The sequence below is a fragment of the Clinocottus analis genome, unplaced genomic scaffold (genome assembly GCF_023055335.1).
Source record: "Clinocottus analis isolate CAN_PGR_092001 unplaced genomic scaffold, fCliAna1.0.p SCAF_8, whole genome shotgun sequence".
NCBI classification, from domain to species: Eukaryota; Metazoa; Chordata; class Actinopteri; order Perciformes; family Cottidae; genus Clinocottus; species Clinocottus analis.
In genome coordinates, this window is record NW_027176240.1 from 20,392,688 (window position 1) to 20,413,871 (window position 21,184).

Here is a 21,184-nt window from a genome sequence, read left to right on the forward strand (position 1 = left end):
TCTCTCTGCTGTCCAGATAGTTCAGCCTGTACAGAATCACACACAGCTGATGTTAGCTCGTAGCAAACTGATCTCTCAGTGGTTGTAAACAGCTGCAGCAGGTGAGGGGTACCTGCTGGTCTGGACTAAGATTGAGAGCTCTCTGGACTTGTGCTGTTGCAGATGGATGTCCGAGAGCTGAGCGAGGTCTTGTGAAGAGTTGTTTTGATTTGAACAAAGTAAATTCATCATCTTTGATCGTCGTGTAACAAATGAACAAACTTTGATAAGTGACGTTGAGATGAAAATAAACCAAAGTTTTGGATGATTGTAGATAATAAACCACAAAAAACATCATGTCAAAGCAAACATGTCCAAATCCATCACAACTGTGAATAAATGAAGAATTTGTTTCATTTCATTATTCACGTTGTATTGTTCCCTTTTACTTTCATTCATCACTGACTGTGTGCTAGTTTGGGAAAACTTATAGAAACCAATCAAAAGAGACAAAATAAGTTAGAACCAGACTACTGATCAAGAACCAACCCAGCTGTTTATTCAATGAAACGCTACATAATTTAGAGAGTTGGTAGATTTTTAACCAGCACAGATCAGGTATCGAATGAGAAACTAATGAGGACCAGAAAGAGTCCAAATGATTTGGGAGGAAACTGCAGGTTTAAGGACTGATGTCAAAGAACACATGCGTTAAAGAGGTGAACTTGTGAAGCAGCTGTAGTGAGAAACTCAGTCATGAAGTAAAAAGCTAGAAATATGAGGAGACAACAAAGAACCAGGACTTGGCTTCTTTCAGGCTTCTGGTTTGAAGTCTTTTTGACGAGCCTCGGTGGTGATTTTAACTTTTAAGTTTTTCTTTACATTTGATCTTTTCTTTTCTTCTTGCATGATCCATTATTGTAACCTTTAACCTTGTTTTTGTAAAAACAAATGAAACTGGTTTGTATTTTGTACTTTTCAACCAAAGTCCAGTCTTGCTCGTCTCTGAAGGCGTCTGGTTGTCTCCATAATGTAAGAGAGATCTTCTTCTGCAATAGGCTGACAGGAGTGAATGATTGGTTCACTCTTGAAGGTTCCCAACCACATGGGTTCCTCCTCCAGCGGTGGCCCTTTAAACAGGTCCATGCTGGAGTCCTCCAGTCCTCCACCTGTTGCACCAGCTATCCAAATACTTGTCAGATTTCTCCTGAAAAAAATGTATGAACTATTGGTCTCAGAAAGAAAATATACTGGAAGATACATTTAAAAGCCTTCCTTTTCATATTCCTGACTTTTTTAAAAATCATCTTCAACTTCAAATGTTTATTGGTTCTTCATACGTTCAGCGAGAGGCACCATTTCAAATTTCAAATGTTGACAAAACCTTCAGCTATTATTTCACGCTTTTTTCATTTTTTATATTCTTTCAAATATTCAAATTATTAAGCTTTTTATGAAAATAAAAATGAATGGTTTCCAATGAAGAACATCTTCAAATCCGCTTAAACTTCTTCAACTCCAAAAGCCGAAGGCTCTGCCATGCTTTTAGCTAGAGACACCATTTCAAGTTTAAAACGTTGACAAAGTGTTCAGCTATTACCACATATCTCTCCTTATTGATATCTTTTATAGTTTTTTAACTATCTGTGTTTTAGTCTTATGCTTTTTCACACTTTTTCTCCCTTCAACATTGGTGTGTATACATAAGCTCAGAGTGCATGATGAGTGCAGGGCAAATTTAAAAAACATTTTAAATTTGCCCTGTATTCCATACCGTGTACTCTTTGGGCATAATGTATAGCTCAAAACGTTGGAAATCTTGTCTTCAGTCATAAACTGCGGTCGATAGGAATCCAACAGATTCAGACGCGTTGAAATCCGACTGAATGTGAGAGCAAGTCCACCTCTCTGCTCTATCCGCCGCCATGTTAAATCTCCCTCCAAAGCCACGTCCCCCCTGAAGCTCGTACCTGAATTGTAAATTTTAGGATTCCTGAAACGGAGACAACAGCTTCTGACAGTTTAGGATTCTTCATTTTTCTCAAAACATTATTCCAAATCTCATGATATTTCATAAATGTCTCCAAACATTAGAACAGCCAACAAACCAGTTTAATGTTTCTGGTGTCCCTCAATAGAAATCACTGTTTATCCCGTCTCCTGTATGCAGCAACTGCTTTAATAAAGTATTTGGGTCTTTAAATAATCATGTACTAATATAATATTAATAGTGTCCCTCTTGCGTGGGGCCTGACCCACGAAGCCTCTTCATCCACCAGCGTGGACGGCGCAGCGCTGCAGATTTTGATACTTTGACAAGGGAGCAATTGTGCCGTTAGTACTGTATTTATTATGAGAGACATGAAAGAAACCCTGACTTTGATGTTCCAGGTGTATTTAGGGGGAAAGTGAGAAGATAAGCGTTGTTTAGTCTGGAAGGTGTGGTTCACATGGGGGGATGGCACATGAAGCAGGATAGAGACGGTTCCCATAACACACACCTGCTTTTGTTGTTTGAAGTTTGAATTCATTCACATTTGCTGGAACACTGTGACGTCACAAAGGTCGTCCTGATCAAAGCCACAGCTTTAGAAGACTCAGGGGCCGGTTCACTCATGTAGACTCCAGCCTGAGAGGAGGAGACACACAAGTTGTTAGTTAGACAGATGGACGGATGGATGGATATTTTATTTGGACTCATATTATAAGATCTGCGATTTAACAATTATCTTCTCTTGAGATCCAGTTACAGGTCCAGTCGGGACTGTGTGAGACACGTGGACTTTCCCAAATCTCGTTTTTGGCCGTTAGCTGCAGCCGTTTGCCACCGGTCGAGTTGTTACATTTTTTAAATCCACCGTGTGAACTTATTTTACATTTATGGCTGAGCTAATTAGTTAAGTTTTTATTTCCGCTGATTTCCGGTATCAAGAAGCTCCACAAGCTTTAATCCTTTGTGTTTGTTTATTCAGAGCTATTGTGAATAACCAGCGCTAGCATCTTTCCGGCTATCTAGCATGTCAGCTTTTAGCTATAGCGCTGTGCCAGCTAGCCAATGTCACAGAACATCTACAAATTAATGCAAGTTATGTGTTTTATTTCATGTAGTTATCACCCCCAGTGTTACAAGCAGCGTCACACACATCTCCATCCCAGGGTCACAGTTTCATGTGTTTCCACATCCTCCCCTTGTCCTTGGGTCAAAATGTCAACATGTGTATCTCCTCAAACCCTGTCGCTGTCTTCTGAAGGTAGAGACCTTCAGAGCATCAAGCTCCTCGACCTTCAGAGCATCAATCTTGACGTGAGGACCACATATGTAGAAAATCCCTCAACAAACTTTTTGTATGTAACTGTTTCAATGAATTGAACGTGTTGCTGATTGATAAAAGAAAAGTATAAAACTGAAATAAAACCACAGTCTTATCATTTAGTAAGCTGTAAATAAAACTACAGACTCCAGTTCTTTATCAATCTAACCTTCTCCCCGTCCTGAAGCAGTGTGACACTGAGGTGAGGACCGACGCTGCCAGAGGAACTTAAGGTAAGAACTCTGGTTGAAGACTTTGCAGTGTGTCTACAATGTGAGTTCAACATAGGCAGCGAGATTGTAGACGTTATACGTACTCACTTTATAAGGGTTGAGACGAGTCACAGCCTCACGGGGGATTATCAGATGAACAGTCACAGGAGACATTTCTTTCAATCATTTTATTTTTAGATTTTACAAGTTAAACATAACAATTGTATTTATCTCATTTTTACCACCATTTAGGGGACATTTCTATCATTTTAATACTTAAAGAACAATATCCAGATTATATTTACACACTTTTACTGACGCAGCATTTTCAATGTAGAGATTTTGTGTTGTTTAAGTACTTTTACGTCAGTAAATAATATGAATATTTCCTTCACTGCCTCTTGCCACTCCATAATAATACAAACATAGTGAGTGTGGACTAAACTTAATTTTTTTTCTTGAACAATTGCACATGTACAATTTCACAAATGGTCAATAAGAAACAGCAAAATACATTCAAACAACTCTCAAACTCAAAACTTGTGTTTTTGTTCATTAAAGCCACCGTGTAAAGAATTTAAAGATTGTTTATTTTTGTCGCCCCCTTGTGGTTTTTATCAAAGAAGACACTGCAGCAGACATGAACTTTGTTTGGTCTCTTTTTTTTTGTTCTCATTTCTCTTTTTTTTAAATAACTAAAACTTTATCGTCAATCTGGCCCAGAAGGAAAAGTCTGAGGGTGAACAACATCAGGATGAAGACATCCTCTGGGGAACATGAATATCTGTACAAAATGATGTGACATGACAGCTGTTTTAGCTGTTGTTACATGAGGCCCAATGTCTGTATGTGTGAGAGGGGGTCAGACTTTAGTCTTTAAAAGTCTTCTGCTGTGTGGGAGACGAAACCAAACCAGCTGGAGGGGTGGACCAGTCTCCAGTCTCCTGATGCTCTCTGGATCACCAGGATGTAGATGATCACCATAATCTGATGAGAGGAGGAGAAGAAGAAGAGATGGATCAGTGTCCAGGATTTACGTCTTCATAACATTATTATGAGTGTTAATGGAGCAGCTACAATGTTAGCTTAGCATTGTTTGATCCAGACTCCATTTAAACTAACATTTTAAAAGTTGTTTTCTTGTCCTGTGGAAAAAACATGAATATAGACTTTTGTATGTAGTTATTTCTGCTTAATTTCTTAAAATCTGTTTATTGTAATTAAATCACAGCTGAATCTGTGTATTTTGGGTTCTTACAGCTGCAGTAAAGCAGCAGACATGTGTCTTGCTAGAAACAGAGAATACAGCCTCCAGATGATGTCATTTAGCTGATGCTTTTATCCAAAGCGACTTACATTGTTGCTCAATACACTGTAGACACAGCAACGGGGAGCAAGTAGGGCTAAGTGTCTTGCTCAAGGACACAACTAGCAGAGCCGGGGATCGAACTACCGACCCTCTGATTGAAAGACAGGCATGCTAACCACTGAGCCACAGTCACCACACATGAAGCAGCAACTTCCTCAACATGAACACAGCAGCACTAGTGGTTATTTCAGCCGTGACTGATGATTGGCTCCATGGAGGTAAAGACTGAGCAGTAAGACATCAGGTTACTAAATGTAATGCTGGTTCTATGAAGTGAGAGCCAGTGATGTGCAGCTTCAGTCAGACTGATCTCAGAGCTGTGACAAAGATGATCAATAGTTTGCAGCTTCACTTCCTGTAGACGTGAACAACAACAACACATGGACTCAAACACACCATCACAACGAGCTCTCTCTCTCTCTCTCTCTCTCTCTCTCTCTCTCTCTCTCTCTCTCTCTCTCTCTCTCTCTCTCTTTCTCTCTCTCTCAAAGCTGTGTTTGGTACAATAGTGCTGAAACCAGCATGGACTGACTCAACCCTCTACTGACCTCAGAGTCTCCAGTCTACAATGTGGACTCTCCAGAAAACCACTCAGCAGCTTCACTCCTGAATCCTGCAGCTTGTTTCCTCTCAGATCCAGTTCTCTCAGACTGGAGGGGTTTGACTTCAGAGCTGATCCCAGAGAAGAACAGCCTTCCTCTGTGATACCACAGTATGACAGACTGCAAACACACAAAACAACACACAGAGTTTATTATATTGATACACAATGAATCATTATTTTCATCATCAACATGAGTGGCTTTCATTTTGGTTTCTTCTTCTTTTGTAAACAGACATTTAGTTAAAATCATGTCACTGTAAACAGATTTAAATCTTGATTCCAGTAAAATCCTTTTTTTTCTTCTTTTTTTTCTTTACCAACAAGTTTTTGTCTGTAGATTTTGTTTCCTGGGCCTGAGCAACTGATCATCAGTGTACTGAACCCTGCTGGAGTAAAGACCTTGTGTTTGCACCCTACTACCAGGACTCAAGTCTGCATCTGAGTCCTACTGTCTTTGGTCTCCAGTCCTGAACAATAGTACCAGAACATGTAACACTTGATGGATCAATACGTAGATAAATCAATAGAGTTATTGATTAAACATGAAGGTGCTACACTAGCAGCAGACAGTGAACCCACCTCAGAGTCTCCAGTCTACAATGTGGACTCTCCAGAAAACCACTCAGCAGCTTCACTCCTGAATCCTGCAGCTTGTTGAAGCTCAGATCCAGTTTTCTCAGACTGGAGGGGTTTGACTTCAGAGCTGATCCCAGAGAAGAACAGCCTTCCTCTGTGATCTCACAGCCTGACAGACTGCAAACACACAAAACAACACACAGAGTTTATTATATTGATACACAATGAATCATTATTTTCATCATCAACATGAGTGGCTTTCATTTTGGTTTCTTCTTCTTTGGTAAACAGACATTTAGTTAAAATCATGTCACTGTAAACACATTTAAATCCTGATTCCAGTGAAATGAGTTCTTCCAGTCCAGTAGAAGCTAAAGGTCATTTTCTCGATTTTACATAATTTCTTAAATTCACCTTTCAAAGGCACTTGCATATGTGGTACATATTCAGTTAAATCTAACAATCTCAGCTCTCTATATAATGAGGCACCATTGCCATGAGGCAAAAGTGTAAAGAGAAAATATGACTAAGGCTGAAAAATGTAATCTTGATATTTGAAGTTCTTCACATCTCTTGTGAAAACACAACTTTACTCAGGTGGTCGAATGGTTTCGGTGATGGAAATTGGTTTCCCAAAAGGTCTTAGGTTCTCAAAAGCAGGAAAATATATTAATAAAATGGTAGATACATGTAAATACATGTCTAAAAACAAATGTTGTTTTGTCGTTTTTGAGTAGTAATGTGGTCTGTCACTACTTTCATCAACATGAGAGGGACTGAGATACAATGAGACTGAGGAATGACTTCATACTACAGACCGAGCTTCATGATGTGTATTCAAATGAAAAAATAATAATACAATAGTTTGTTTACAAACTAAATATGTAGTATATATTTGAGTCAAAATATGTACTATAGAAAAACAAACTATTTACTGTTTCCACAATGTGCATGTTTCAGTTTCATTTTACAAGAACAGTTAAAAGAACAGGAACAACATATGTACTCTGTATGTATGTGTGTACTCTGTGTACATGTGTGTACTATGTACTCTGTATACATGTGTGTACTTTGTACTCTGTATACATGTGTGTACTCTGTACTCTGTATACATGTGTGTACTCTGTACTCTGTATGTATGTGTGTACTCTGTACTCTGTATACATGTGTGTACTATGTAAACTGTATACATGTGTGTACTATGTACTCTGTATGTATATGTGTACTCTGTATATATGTGCGTACTATGTACTCTGTATGTATATGTGTACTCTGTATATATGTGTGTACTCTGTACTCTGTATACATGTGTGCACTATGTAAACTGTATACATGTGTGTACTATGTACTCTGTATGTATATGTGTACTCTGTATATATGTGCGTACTATGTACTCTGTATGTATATGTGTACTCTGTATACATGTGTGTACTATGTACTGTTTACCAGCACAACGTCGCGTGAGGCCTCACAGAGTAAAACTGAACAGATGAGCGGAGCAGAGGCTTTGTGTGTTTTTTAGAACATTCAAGAAAACACTGATTTTTTTTCTTAGGTGGTAGTGTGTTGTCTATCTGAATAAAAACCAGTGGATCTTTGCAGCATTGGTGGATGGGTCGGTCTTTAGGGATTTCCTGAGTTTTGGTAGTTTCACACAAAATGGCGACGGACACCTGAATTGACAAATCACGGTGACAGGCGGAGCTCGACATAGAGGCCAGCAGCTCTGTCAGCTCCTGTGAGCCACGTTAGACCACAAGGGGGACGGGGCCGGAAACTGCAGAACCTCGCGGATCTAACCGTAGCGGATTATTTTTTCTGCGCCGTTTTTTCCAGAAGATATGAATATTTAAAAAATGTAAACACTGAAAATTCACGGCCCCACTGAGGTCGATTTTAGGGGGTTAATGCGTCCTGGTTCCCTGAAAGCAGGAGGGCCAAAGGATGTTCATGTTGGTTGAACAAGACCTCCAACACTTTGACCCCAGCAGGATAGTGGCCAGTTCAGCATTCAGTTCACAGCATTATGTCGTAAAGCATATCACAGAGACACTAGTAGACATTGTTCTCCACAGCAACATGTTGGGAGCAGCAGCATGAACTCAGTAGATCAGACACTTATTGTGCGTTCACACCAAACACGTCAAAAATGTTCTCGACCCGCGTCAACATTTTTTTCGATGCGCAGCGAGAAAAAGTGTTCACACCAAAAGCAGCATGACTAACTGCAGCGCCACAGAGGGGGCACGCTTTTCTATATAAAAAAAAGATCACTTTTGTTATAGACTATAGATCTGCTTTATACTTGTTGTGGAAGTCACAAAAACGTGTGAACATAAACTCCATGGTGTCTGGGTTCATAATAATATCCGTAGTCTCACAACAGCCTGAATGAAGCCGCTATCATCTTCTTCCGGAGGACCAGCAGCAGCTTTACTCAGCTCCGGCAGGACGGCGGTGACGAGCGGACCATCTCAACACTGATTGGCTGACGCAACTATGACTCACACGTTTTTCTGCCAGAGTTGGGAAATTTCAACTCGCGAGTCGACACCTCGCGAGTTGATCAGAGTTCGCCCCGTGACCATCAAAGTTGTTCGTGCTGCTTCAACGTGTCCGATGTGCTGCACGCTTTGCATGTAAGCTTGGCGTGCATTGAAACCTTGACGCGTACGGTGTGAACACACCATTATTAGACTACTTTGTCATCTTTGTGGTAAATCATCAGATCCTGACCTGAGATTCTCCAGTGTACAGTGTGGACTCTCCAGTCCAGCAGAGAGAAGCTTCACTCCTGAATCCTGCAGCTTGTTGACGCTGAGATCCAGTTTTCTCAGACTGGAGGGGTTTGACTTCAGAGCTGATCCCAGAGAAGAACAGCCTTCCTCTGTGATCTCACACCATGACAGCCTGCAAACACACAAAACAACACACAGAGTTTATTATATTGATACACAATGAATCATTATTTTCATCATCAACATGAGTGGCTTTCATTTTGGTTTCTTCTTCTTTTGTAAACAGACATTTAGTTAAAATCATGTCACTGTAAACACTTTTAAATCCTGATTCCAGTGAAACCAGTTCTTCCAGTGCAGTAGAAGCTCTAATAAACTAAAAGCAGGACTTAAAGCGTCCTGGTTCCCTGAAAGCAGGAGGGCCAAAGGATGTTCATGTTGGTTGAACAAGACCTCCAACACTTTGACCCCAGCAGGATAGTGGCCAGTTCAGCATTCAGTTCACAGCATTATGTCGTAAAGCATATCACAGAGACACTAGTAGACATTGTTCTCCACAGCAACATGTTGGGAACAGCAGCATGAACTGGGATGCAGTAGATGACTTCAGAGCACTTCAGACTTCAGAGCTGAGAGAAGAACAGCTGACCTCTGTCAAGCTGCAGGAACTCAATCTGCATCAAGAAGAAATATGAAGAGAAACAATCTGTTCATAATCCATCAGATGTGTCATGTTGTAAATGTGGAACTCCACTTCACAAGGTTTCCTGCAGCTGGCAGCAGACGTGTAGAAGCAGCTCACGGAGGAGAGTTCATGACTTGTTTCAATATCATATTAACGTTGAGGACAAACTCATCACAGCAAATGTTCACATGAACCTGGAGCACAACAGGTTGTTAAAGATGTGAAATGATGATGTTTTCTATAACTTTTACAGTTCTGTTACTAAATGTATTGATCAGTATTGATCCAGATTATTCAGAGCAGATCAAAACTTGTGAAAAAGTTATTTAAAAATGCCAAATGCTCTTAAAAGAAATGATGAAATATTGGATTAAAAATGAATAAAGGTTTGGTTCTTTACATGTAATTAAATTACACTTTTTATGATGCATATTGACTTAAGTATATAGAATTCCTAGTATTGATAATATTCATCAAGTTTAGTATATATATAGTATTCTCATTCATACTGGTTTTTTTGTTTCTCTTAGAGTGACATGTTGTAGATAAAGAACATGGCCCTGACACTTTGGGCCCTGACACTTTGGGCCCCTGGGTCTGGGCCCTTTAGTCCTGTTCAGTAATCCATCCAACAGCATGAAGCCAGACAAGTTGTACATGTCATGATTGTAGAGGACGACATGCAGACAACGAGGCAGCTGATGTGAAGTGGAACATTTTACCAGAACATGTAACACTTCACTGATCAATACGTAGATAAATCAATAGAGTTATTGATTAAACATGAAGGTGCTACACTAGCAGCAGACAGTGAACCCACCTCAGAGTCTCCAGTCTACAATGTGGACTCTCCAGAAAACCACTCAGCAGCTTCACTCCTGAATCCTGCAGCTTGTTGTATCTCAGATCCAGTTCTCTCAGACTGGAGGGGTTTGACTTCAGAACTGATCCCAGAGAAGAACAGCCTTCCTCTGTGATCTCACAGTCTGACAGACTGCAAACACACAAAACACCACACAGAGTTTATTATATCAATACACAATGAATCATTATTTTCGTCATCAACATGAGTGACTTTCATTTTGGTTTCTTCTTCTTTTGTAAACAGACATTTTGTTAAAATCATGTCACTGTAAACACATTTAAATCCTGATTCCAGTGAAATGATTTATTCTTTTTCTTCTTTTTTTCCCCACAAACCAGTTTTTGTCTGTAGATTTTGTTTCCTCGGCCTGAGCGACTGATCATCAGTGTACTGAACCCTGCTGGAGTAAAGACCTTGTGTTTGCACCCTACTACCAGGACTCAAGTCTGCATCTGAGTCCTACTGTCTTTGGTCTCCAGTCCTGAACAATAGTACCAGAACATGTAACACTTGATGGATCAATACGTAGATAAATCAATAGTTATTGATTAAACATGAAGGTGCTACACTAGCAGCAGACAGTGAACCCACTTCAGAGTCTCCAGTCTACAATGTGGACTCTCCAGAAAACCACTCAGCAGCTTCACTCCTGAATCCTGCAGCTTGTTGAAGCTCAGATCCAGTTCTCTCAGACTGGAGGGGTTTGACTTCAGAGCTGATCCCAGAGAAGAACAGCCTTCCTCTGTGATCTCACAGCGTGACAGACTGCAAACACACAAAACAACACACAGAGTTTATTATATCGATACACATCCATCCATTATCTTAACCGCTTATCCTCATTAGGGTCGCGGGGCGCTGGAGCCGACCCCAGCTGTCAAGGGGCGAAGGCAGGGTACACCCTGGACAGGTCGCCAGTTCATCACAGGGCAGACATATAGACAAACAACCATTCACACTCACATTCACACCTACGGGCAATTTAGAGTCCAATTAACCTATGCAGCATGTCTTTGGACTGTGGGAGGAAGCCGGAGAACCCGGAGAGAACCCACGCTGCCATGGGGAGAACATGCAAACTCCACACAGAAGGACCTGCCAGACCAGTATCCGAACCCCGCCCCGCCCGGGATCCGAACCACAGACCCTCTTGCTGTGAGGCGTCAGTGCTAGCCACTACACCACCGTGCAGCCCTATCGATACACAATGAATCATTATTTTCGATACACAATGAATCATTATTTTCATCATCAACATGAGTGGCTTTCATTTTGGTTTCTTCTTCTTTTGTAAACAGACATTTAGTTAAAATCATGTCACTGTAAACACATTTAAATCCTGATTCCAGTGAAACCAGTTCTTCCAGTGCAGTAGAAGCTCTAACAAACTAAAAGCAGGACTTAAAGCGTCCTGGTTCCCTGAAAGCAGGAGGGCCAAAGGATGTTCATGTTGGTTGGACAAGACCTCCAACACTTTGACCCCAGCAGGATAGTGGCCAGTTCAGCATTCAGTTCACAGCATTATGTCGTAAAGCATATCACAGAGACACTAGTAGACATTGTTCTCCACAGCAACATGTTGGGAACAGCAGCATGAACTGGGATGCAGTAGATGACTTCAGAGCACTTCAGACTTCAGAGCTGAGAGAAGAACAGCTGACCTCTGTCAAGCTGCAGGAACTCAATCTGCATCAAGAAGAAATATGAAGAGAAACAATCTGTTCATAATCCATCAGATGTGTCATGTTGTAAATGTGGAACTCCACTTCACAAGGTTTCCTGCAGCTGGCAGCAGACGTGTAGAAGCAGCTCACGGAGGAGAGTTCATGACTTGTTTCAATATCATATTAACGTTGAGGACAAACTCATCACAGCAAATGTTCACATGAACCTGGAGCACAACAGGTTGTTAAAGATGTGAAATGATGATGTTTTCTATAACTTTTAGACTTCTGTTACTAAATGTATTGATCAGTATTGATCCAGATTATTCAGAGCAGATCAAAACATGTGAACAAGTTATTTAAAAATGCAAAATGCTCTTAAAAGAAATGATAAAATATTGAATTAAAAATGAATAAAGGTTTGGTTCTTTAAATCTAATTAAATTACACTTTTGTATGATGAATATTGACTTCAGAGTATAAAATTCATTGTATTTACAATATTTATCAAGTTTAATATCTTTAATATTCTCATTATTACTTTTTGAGTCTATTTGTGTCTCTTTGAATGACATTTTGTTATTAAGAAAAGGGGTCCTGACACTTTGGCCCCTGACACTTTGGGCCCCTGGGTCTGGGCCCTTTAGTCCTGTTCAGTAATCCATCCAACAGCATGAAGCCAGACAAGTTGTACATGTCATGATTGTAGAGGACGACATGCAGACAACGAGGCAGCTGATGTGAAGTGGAACATATTACCAGAACATGTAACACTTCACTGATCAATACGTAGATAAATCAATAGAGTTATTGATTAAACATGAAGGTGCTACACTAGCAGCAGACAGTGAACCCACCTCAGAGTCTCCAGTCTACAATGTGGACTCTCCAGAAAACCACTCAGCAGCTTCACTCCTGAATCCTGCAGCTTGTTGAGGCTCAGATCCAGTTCTCTCAGACTGGAGGGGTTTGACTTCAGAGCTGATCCCAGAGAAGAACAGCCTTCCTCTGTGATCTTACAGCATGACAGACTGCAAACACACAAAACAACACACAGAGTTTATTATATCGATACACAATGAATCATTATTTTCATCATCAACATGAGTGGCTTTCATTTTGGTTTCATCTTCTTTTGTAAACAGACATTTAGTTAAAATCATGTCACTGTAAACACATTTAAATCCTGATTCCAGTGAAACCAGTTCTTCCAGTGCAGTAGAAGCTCTAACTTTGTAGATGGAGACTATTCCCTGTGGACTCTGGTGGTGCATCTCACTCTGCTGGTGAGACATGCGTGATGGAAACTTGAAAGCAGGTCTGCTTAGCTCGCTGTTAGCCCCGCCCTCCATCCTTGTGTGTTCCCTTCTGTGTGATTGACAGCCCCGCCCTGATTGTTTACAACCTGCCTCGTTGCCTGTTGTCCCCGTGTCTTTAGGCTGTCAATTGTGTGCTTTGACAATTTGTCTGACCATGTTACCAGTTAGCTTAAGAATGTGCATTAGTAACATAGTAGAAAGTCACTGTTAGTTTTTATCATTTAGAAGTATTTCAGGTATTCATGGAATGTGTAAAACAAGATGGATGCTGCATGCTATAGGACTGTATAACTTCAGCTTTAATGGAGACTATTTTGTTAGCTACACAGGAGGGAGGACTTCAAACACCAGAGGTAGGGGGCTACTAGGGGTGCATCTCAAGTCTCTAAATTGTCGTTTCCTCGATCCTCGACTGAACCAGAAGTGGTTCTGCGCCGCCATATTGAAGGCCATCCCGAAGCTCTTATTCAGCTTGGAAGAGCGAGGAGGGAAATCGGAGGAGTCATGATCGAGGAGCCCCGAAAGCAGATTTCCAGGAAGTGTTTTAACGCTGGACACGCCCCCTCACTGTTCCTCTGTCATCTGATTGGACGCTGCAGCTGAGCGGACAGATCTCTCGAGTTTCATAGCAGAGTCAAGACGATCACAAAATAAACGTTATATATTTTAGTGTTTTCTTATTCACCATCTGGTTAAAATATGTGTTCATTCATTGTAGGTCTGAACAACAAAAGGACCACAAACTATTTTCTTCAAAGATTTGTTGTGTTGTTTCTCTCAATAACTTTTATTATGTATGTAATTAAAATCAGACAGCTGGAAAGAGGAAACACGTTTTACAGCATGTATGTTATTTTATAATGTTGAAACATATCAACGTAAATAACTAATAAATAAGACTCAATTCTGCCTCAACTCCGCCGACTGACAGCTGTGATCAGCTGTCAGTCGGCTGCAGTCATCAGAAACCAACATCGCTTCACGTGACGCTTCAGAGGAAAGGACGTCTCATGTCTGTTAAAACATGTTTCCTCGCGTCTTCTCTCCTCGCTTGGTTTCCTTGCGTCTCTCTGTGCATCCCTGGTGGGCGGGACTAAGATGCAAAGAAGGGACGCAAGCGAGGGAAACGGGGATGCCATTTAGAGACTTGAGATGCAGCCTAGGTTGTGGACTGTTTTGACCAAGACAAAGGATGACTCCGCCCCTGTGAAACTTTTAGCCAATTGCATGCTGTGAGACTAACCAATGAGAGGCCAGTAGGCTCAGTGACTGGGAGAACTAAAACTATGCAGAACTTGTTGTTCAGGGTTCATGAGTTGAAGCACAGACAGTGAACTATTAGCAGGTTAGACTGTAAATGGTCTGTGGATGCTGAAGCTGTGCATCCTCAGCTGAGAATGTTTTACTGAATCACCATCAACTTTTCATGAAGTCTGTTTTATTATAACTCATGGAATCCAGACCTCCTCTCTTTAGTTGAGACCACCCAAAGGTTTTTGAAACTGAACACTTACCAACAATTCCTCCAGGTGTTTTTCAAGTGCTTCGACCATTTCTATACCAACAAGTTTTTGTCTGTAGATTTTGTTTCCTCAGCCTGAGCGACTGATCATCAGTGTACTGAACCCTGCTGGAGTAAAGACCTTGTGTTTGCACCCTACTACCAGGACTCAAGTCTGCATCTGAGTCCTACTGTCTTTGGTCTCCAGTCCTGAACAATAGTACCAGAACATGTAACACTTGATGGATCAATACGTAGACAAATCAATAGAGTTATTGATTAAACATGAAGGTGCTACACTAGCAGCAGACAGTGAACCCACCTCAGAGTCTCCAGTCTACAATGGGGACTCTCCAGAAAACCACTCAGCAGCTTCACTCCTGAATCCTGCAGCTTGTTGAAGCTCAGATCCAGTTCTCTCAGACTGGAGGGGTTTGACTTCAGAGCTGATCCCAGAGAAGAACAGCCTTCCTCTGTGATCTCACAGTCTGACAGACTGCAAACACACAAAACAACACACAGAGTTTATTATATCAATACACAATGAATCATTATTTTCATCATAAACATGAATGGATTTCATTTTGGTTTCTTCTTCTTTTCTAAACAGACATTTTGTTAAAATTATGTCACTTTAAACACATTTAAATCCCGATTCCAGTGAAATAAGTTTTACAAACTGAAAGCAGGACTTAAAGCGTCCTGGTTCCGTGAAAGCAGGAGGGCCAAAGGATGTTCATGTTGGTTGAACAAGACCTCCAACACTTTGATCCCAGCAGGATAGTGGCCAGTTCAGCATTCAGTTCACAGCATTATATCCAGCAGCATAAACTCAGTAGATCAGACACTTAGACCACTTGGTCATCTTTGTGGTAAATCATCTGATCCTGACCTGAGAGTCTCCAGTGTACAATGTGGACTCTCCAGTCCAGCAGAGAGAAGCTTCACTCCTGAATCCTGCAGCTTGTTGAAGCTCAGGTCCAGCTGTTTCAGACTAGAGGACTGGGAGCTGAGGACTGAGGACAGAGCTCCACAGCTTCTCTTTGAGAGGTTACACTCCCTCAGCCTAGGAGAGGAACAGGGATTAATACAAACAAAATGTTTAAAAAAGTAAAATATCAAACACATTTAGTAATGTTATTGTATCCATAATGTCTCCACATACAAAGCTTTGTTGGAGGCTTTGACCACTGGCAGCAGCCTCAGAAGAGCCTTCTCTGAAGCAGAGTACTTCTTCAGGTCAAACACCTCTAGATCTTCTCCTGATGTCAGTAAGATGAAGACCAGAGCTGACCACTGAGCAGGAGACAGTTCATCTGTGGAGAGACGTCCTGACCTCAGGGACTGTTGGATCTCCTCCACTAGAGAACCATCATTCAGTTCATTCAGACAGTGGAACAGGTTGATGCTTTTCTCTGGAGACACATCCTCACTGATCTTCTTCTTAATGTACAGGACTGTTTTCTGATTGGTCTGTGAGCTACTTCCTGTCTGTGTCAGCAGACCTTGTAGAAGTTTCTGATTGGTCTCCAGTGAAAGACCAAGGAGGAAGCGTAGGAACAAGTCCAGGTGTCCATTAGGACTCTGTAAGGCCTTGTCCACAGCACTCTGGTAGAGATGTTTTAGTCTAGGTTTAGACAACAGGGAGGTTGTTTGTTCTTCTGCCATCAGGTTGACACCAGAGTTGATGAAGGTCAGATGGACATGAAGAGCAGCCAGAAACTCCTGAACACTCAGATGGACAAAGCAGAAGACCTTGTCCTGGTACAGTCCTTTCTCCTCTCTAAAGATCTGTGTGAACACTCCTGAGTACACTGAGGCTGCTCTGATATCGATGCCACACTCTGTCAGGTCGGATTCATAGAAGATCAGGTTCCCTTTATGCAGCTGATCAAAAGCCAGTTTTCCCAGAGACTCAATCATCTTCCTGCTCTCTGGACTCCAGTGTGGATCTGTCTCAGTTCCTCCATCATACTTGACCTTCTTCACTTTGGACTGAACCACCAGGAAGTGGATGTACATCTCAGTCACGGTCTTGGGCAGCTGTCCTCCCTCTGTCATCTTCAACACGACCTCCAGAACTGTAGCAGTGATCCAGCAGAAGACTGGGATGTGACACATGATGTGGAGGCTTCGTGAGGTCTTGATGTGGGAGATGATCCTGCTGGCCTGCTCCTCATCTCTGAACCTCTTGCTGAAGTAGTCCTTCTTCTGTGGGTCAGTGAACCCTCTGACCTCTGTCACCAGGTCAACACAGTCAGGAGGGATCTGATTGGCTGCTGCAGGTCGTGTGGTTATCCAGAGGCGAGCAGAGGGAAGCAGTTTCCCCCTGATGAGGTTTGTCAGCAGCACATCCACTGAGGTGGACTCTGTGACGTCAGTCAGGACCTCATTGTTGTGGAAGTCCAGAGGAAGTCGACACTCATCCAGACCGTCAAAGATGAACACAACCGGGAACTCTTCAAACCTGCAGATTCCTGCTTCTTTGGTTTCAGAGAAGAAGTGATGAACAAGTTCCACCAAGCTGAACTTCTTCTCTTTCAGCACATTCAGCTCTCTGAACGTGAATGGAAACATGAACTGGATGTGCTGGTTGGCTTTGTCTTCAGCCCAGTCCAGAGTGAACTTCTGTGTTAAGACTGTTTTCCCGATGCCAGCCACTCCCTTTGTCATCACTGTTCTGATTGGTTCCTCTCCTCCAGGTGAGGCTTTAAAGAGGTCTTCTTGTCTGATGGTGGTTTCTGGTCTGTGTGGTTTCCTGGATGCTGTTTCAATCTGTCTGACCTCATGTTCATTGTTGACCTCTGCAGTCCCTCCCTCTGTGATGTAGAGCTCTGTGTAGATCTGGTTCAGAAGGGTTGGGTTTCCTGCTTTAGCGATCCCCTCAAACACACACTGGAACTTCTTCTTCAGGTTAGATTTGAGTTTACGCTGACAAACTGCAGCAAGAAGTCCTGAATGAACACACAACAGAAGAAGATCAATGAGTCAAAGAATACATTTCAACACGTCATTTCCTCAAAGAATGAGTCTATGAATATATTCTGGTCCATCTCTTGAGACATTAGTAAACGTCTCATTCATCCAGCATGTTAAATCTTTAGAGAAATCCTCTTACTGCTCTGCAGACAGTCAGCCAGCTCCTCCTGCTTCATGCTCCTCAGGAAGTGCAGTGAGATCTTCTGAAACGCTTCTCTGCTCCTCCTCCTCTGCTCTTCATCCTCACTGTCTAACACCTCGTCGTCCTCTCTCTGAATCTCTAAGTATTCTGGGTAATCTGAACTCAGGACCTTCTGGATCTTCTTCAGCTCGTCCTTCACAAAAGTGAGGATGTTCTCCTCCAGCAGCTGGAACAGAATATTCTCTGAATGACAAACTAAAACCATGGAAGCAAACATCAGATCCGTGTTGGACAGACTGACAACCCACTGGTCTAAAGAGTGCAGCATGGAGATGATGGTGAACAGAAGACATGTAAAAGTAGTTGTACAGGTACAGACCATAAATATGGAGTCCAGGTGTGTTTGATGCTGCTGGGCAGACGGACCTCTGGGAACCTCTGAGCTCTCCTGGTCCTCTCTGTGGAGGAGTCATGAACCATCAGCTCACATTGTGTCTGCACCACAGACTGTTTATTGTTCATGATATTACAACACAAATACAACAATAAGTTAAAGGTGTTGTGTTGTGTCATGATTAATCATTTTATAAACCAGATGCTAAAGACTGGAGATGAAGGACGACCATCTGTGTGACAGTTAGTCATCTTGTTTCATCTGTTTTAAGAACTTACTCTGGGTCATAAGAACGTTGTTCATCTCTGAAGTTCATCCAACCACCTTTAGACTGATCACTCTTCATGGACACACAGCTGGGTTCAGGAGACTTTTCTCTCTGCTGCTGTGACCTGATAGAAACACTGAGATTTAATGAACATAAAGGATTTCTGAAGATACAAGATGTATTTTTCTGCTTCCACTGGATTTATTGGACAGTAAAAGTGATGTTATTTTCATTAACACTTGTAGTTAATGCTAAAGGAGACACTGTGTTGTGACTCATTTTTATTTGAATAACTAGTTGTTAGAATGAGACACAATAACTAAAACTACTGGAGTCAGGTTAAATCTTAGCAAGTCTCAACAATAAAGCCTTGTTACCAAAAAAAAAACGGATTCATGAGGACAACCCTCCAACAGGAAACTCTTCATCAAACATTCTGCCTCCAGACTTCTGACAGACATCTGACACTAGTCTGCATAGTTTTATAACTTGTTCCAAGACCTCTGAATGTAGACAAAGAACCGCTGCAGCTTGTCCCCAAATCCCTGGAGTTGTTCTAAAGACTTTTTGAGGTCGTTCCAGTCATCTGTCTCAAGAAATCTACAACTATCTAAAAATCTCTCCTGCTCGACTCTGTTGAGGAATAAACTCACATTGTGTTTGCACCAGAGACTGTTTACAGTTAATGATTCATTTACAAACACCGACAGAGCAGTTAGTTCAATATTTTGTCATGATTGATCATCATGAAAAAAACACTGTAAATGATAAACGACTAATTCTGTGTTTCATAACTGAGAATCAGAACAGTTAGTCATCTGTTTCATCTGTTTAAGAACTTACTCTGGGTCATAAGAACGGCGTCCATCTTTGAAGTAAATCAGACGACCTTTAGACCGATCACTCTTCATGGACACACAACTGGGTCCAGGTCCAGGTTCGGATCCAGGACAGTCTGGTCTCTGATGGATCCTGCTCACATGTAGAAGCAGAGTCAGTGAGTCAAAGACTTTGTGACATGAGAAGAGTCCTGGACAGTTAGAGATGGTCCTCTCACCTCTGAGCTCTGGTCTGGCTGTCATGTTCCCCACACAGACTGCTTTTAGAGGGAGGGACTCCCTCCTCTCTGTCCTCACACTGACTCATAGCAGAGTCCACACCTTCACACCAACACCAGCACCTGCTGGGAGACATCACACATTAGTTATCTTCTGCTCTGACATGACACAGGAAGTACACAGTACAAGTATTATATTTGACTGTAGTCTAAATAGTCCTGATTCTAAATAACAGGCTCATAAATTTCTGTTCTGTTCTTTAATCCAAAATAACTTAAATTAGAACTCACGTGATCTTTGAACCTTCAGACACGGAGAAGAAGCAGCTGCGACACACAAACTCCCAAAGTTAAACTAAAGTGAAGCTGGAAGGGAGGGGCCGTCACGAGATACTGGAACCAGTGCGTCCATTAATGCTGAGCGAGCTGGAAGGAAAGAGGAACAGTCTGACTCAAAAAGTACCACAGCAGCAGGACAACATCCACTTACACAGTGTTTCTTTAACAACTTCACAACAAGGTACAAATATCAGCCCCGTAGAACAAGTCTTTATGGTCTGTACATGTGGAGAACGTAGAACACGTCTTTATGGTCTGTACATGTGGATGTATGCATTTACATGAAGATAATAATCATGACACACACACACACACACACACACACACACACACACACACACACACACACACACACACACACACACACACACACACACACACACACACACACACACACACACACACACACACACACACACACACACAAAGCCGGCTGAGAGACAGTAATTATTTCCTCAAACCTAAAACAAAGCCGTGGTTCCCAAATTCAAACTTTACGGTCCAAATATGTCGCTTGACAACTTCCTGTTTTTGTGAGTGTGTGTGTGTGTGTGTGTGTGTGTGTGTGTGTGTGTGTGTGTGTGTGTGTGTGTGTCTGTGTGTGTCCATATGCCAGAAGTACAATAGATGTCATGTGATTCAAGTCTGTGGGACGATTCATTGTTTCAGACTCAGACTATGTGTGTGTGTGTGTGTGTGGTGTGTTTGTGTGTGTACGTGTATGTGTGTGTGTGTGTTTGTGTGCGCGTGTGTGTCTCCCGTTGGTTTAGCCTCAGAATGAGGATCACAGCGTTGAGTCAGCAAATCACTCTCCTGTCAAAATAAAGCTCAACATCGCCCCCTGCTGGATACAAGATGTACAGCACACACACAGAGACAGTTATCACACTCTTATGTATATACGTAGAAATATGCATGAATGAGTTCTCTCTCATTGAGTCTCTTTACATAAAGGTTCATGTCAGAATGAAGCTGTGAGCTCATGTAAAAGTCTCCTCTGTCTGAATGACTGCATGTCATCACTGAAACAAACACATGCAGGCAGCAGCTTCATATTGGTGCTTTAAAGCAGTGGTCTCCAACCACCGGCCGGTCCGAGGTCCCTTGCTACCGGGCTGCCGAGAAAGAATGAATGAGAGAAGAAAAAAAAATCAAGGTCAGGAAAAAGTTTTATTTTGAAAA

General features: G+C 41.8%; 1 protein-coding gene across 1 annotated transcript; it reads right to left on the reverse strand.

The window, feature by feature from the left end:
- Positions 1-4,866: 4,866 nt before the first annotated feature.
- LOC137779843 (NLR family CARD domain-containing protein 3-like) lies at positions 4,867-19,752 on the reverse strand. The gene is made up of 13 exons (XM_068568043.1): positions 19,664-19,752; positions 19,450-19,578; positions 19,260-19,278; positions 17,942-18,185; positions 15,989-17,777; positions 15,716-15,889; positions 15,146-15,319; positions 12,861-13,034; positions 10,920-11,104; positions 10,295-10,460; positions 8,788-8,961; positions 6,074-6,228; positions 4,867-4,874 (listed from the first exon to the last, which is right to left on the reverse strand). Exons 1-13 carry the CDS (start codon positions 19,750-19,752, stop codon positions 4,867-4,869), a joined length of 3,480 nt encoding a protein of 1,159 aa, XP_068424144.1.
- Positions 19,753-21,184: the final 1,432 nt, after the last annotated feature.

Excerpts from the sequence above, each read along its gene's own strand:
- LOC137779843 (XM_068568043.1), bottom strand. The coding sequence starts at position 19,752 with ATGAGTCAGTGTGAGGACAGAGAGGAGGGAGTCCCTCCCTCTAAAAGC. Across the intron at positions 10,461-10,919 it reads GACTCTGAAGTGGGTTCACT|ACTGTGAGATCACAGAGGAA; the intron begins GTCTGCTGCTAG and ends GCAGTCTGTCAG. Across the intron at positions 6,229-8,787 it reads TGTACACTGGAGAATCTCAG|TCTGTCAGGCTGTGAGATCA; the intron begins GTCAGGATCTGA and ends GTGTGTTTGCAG.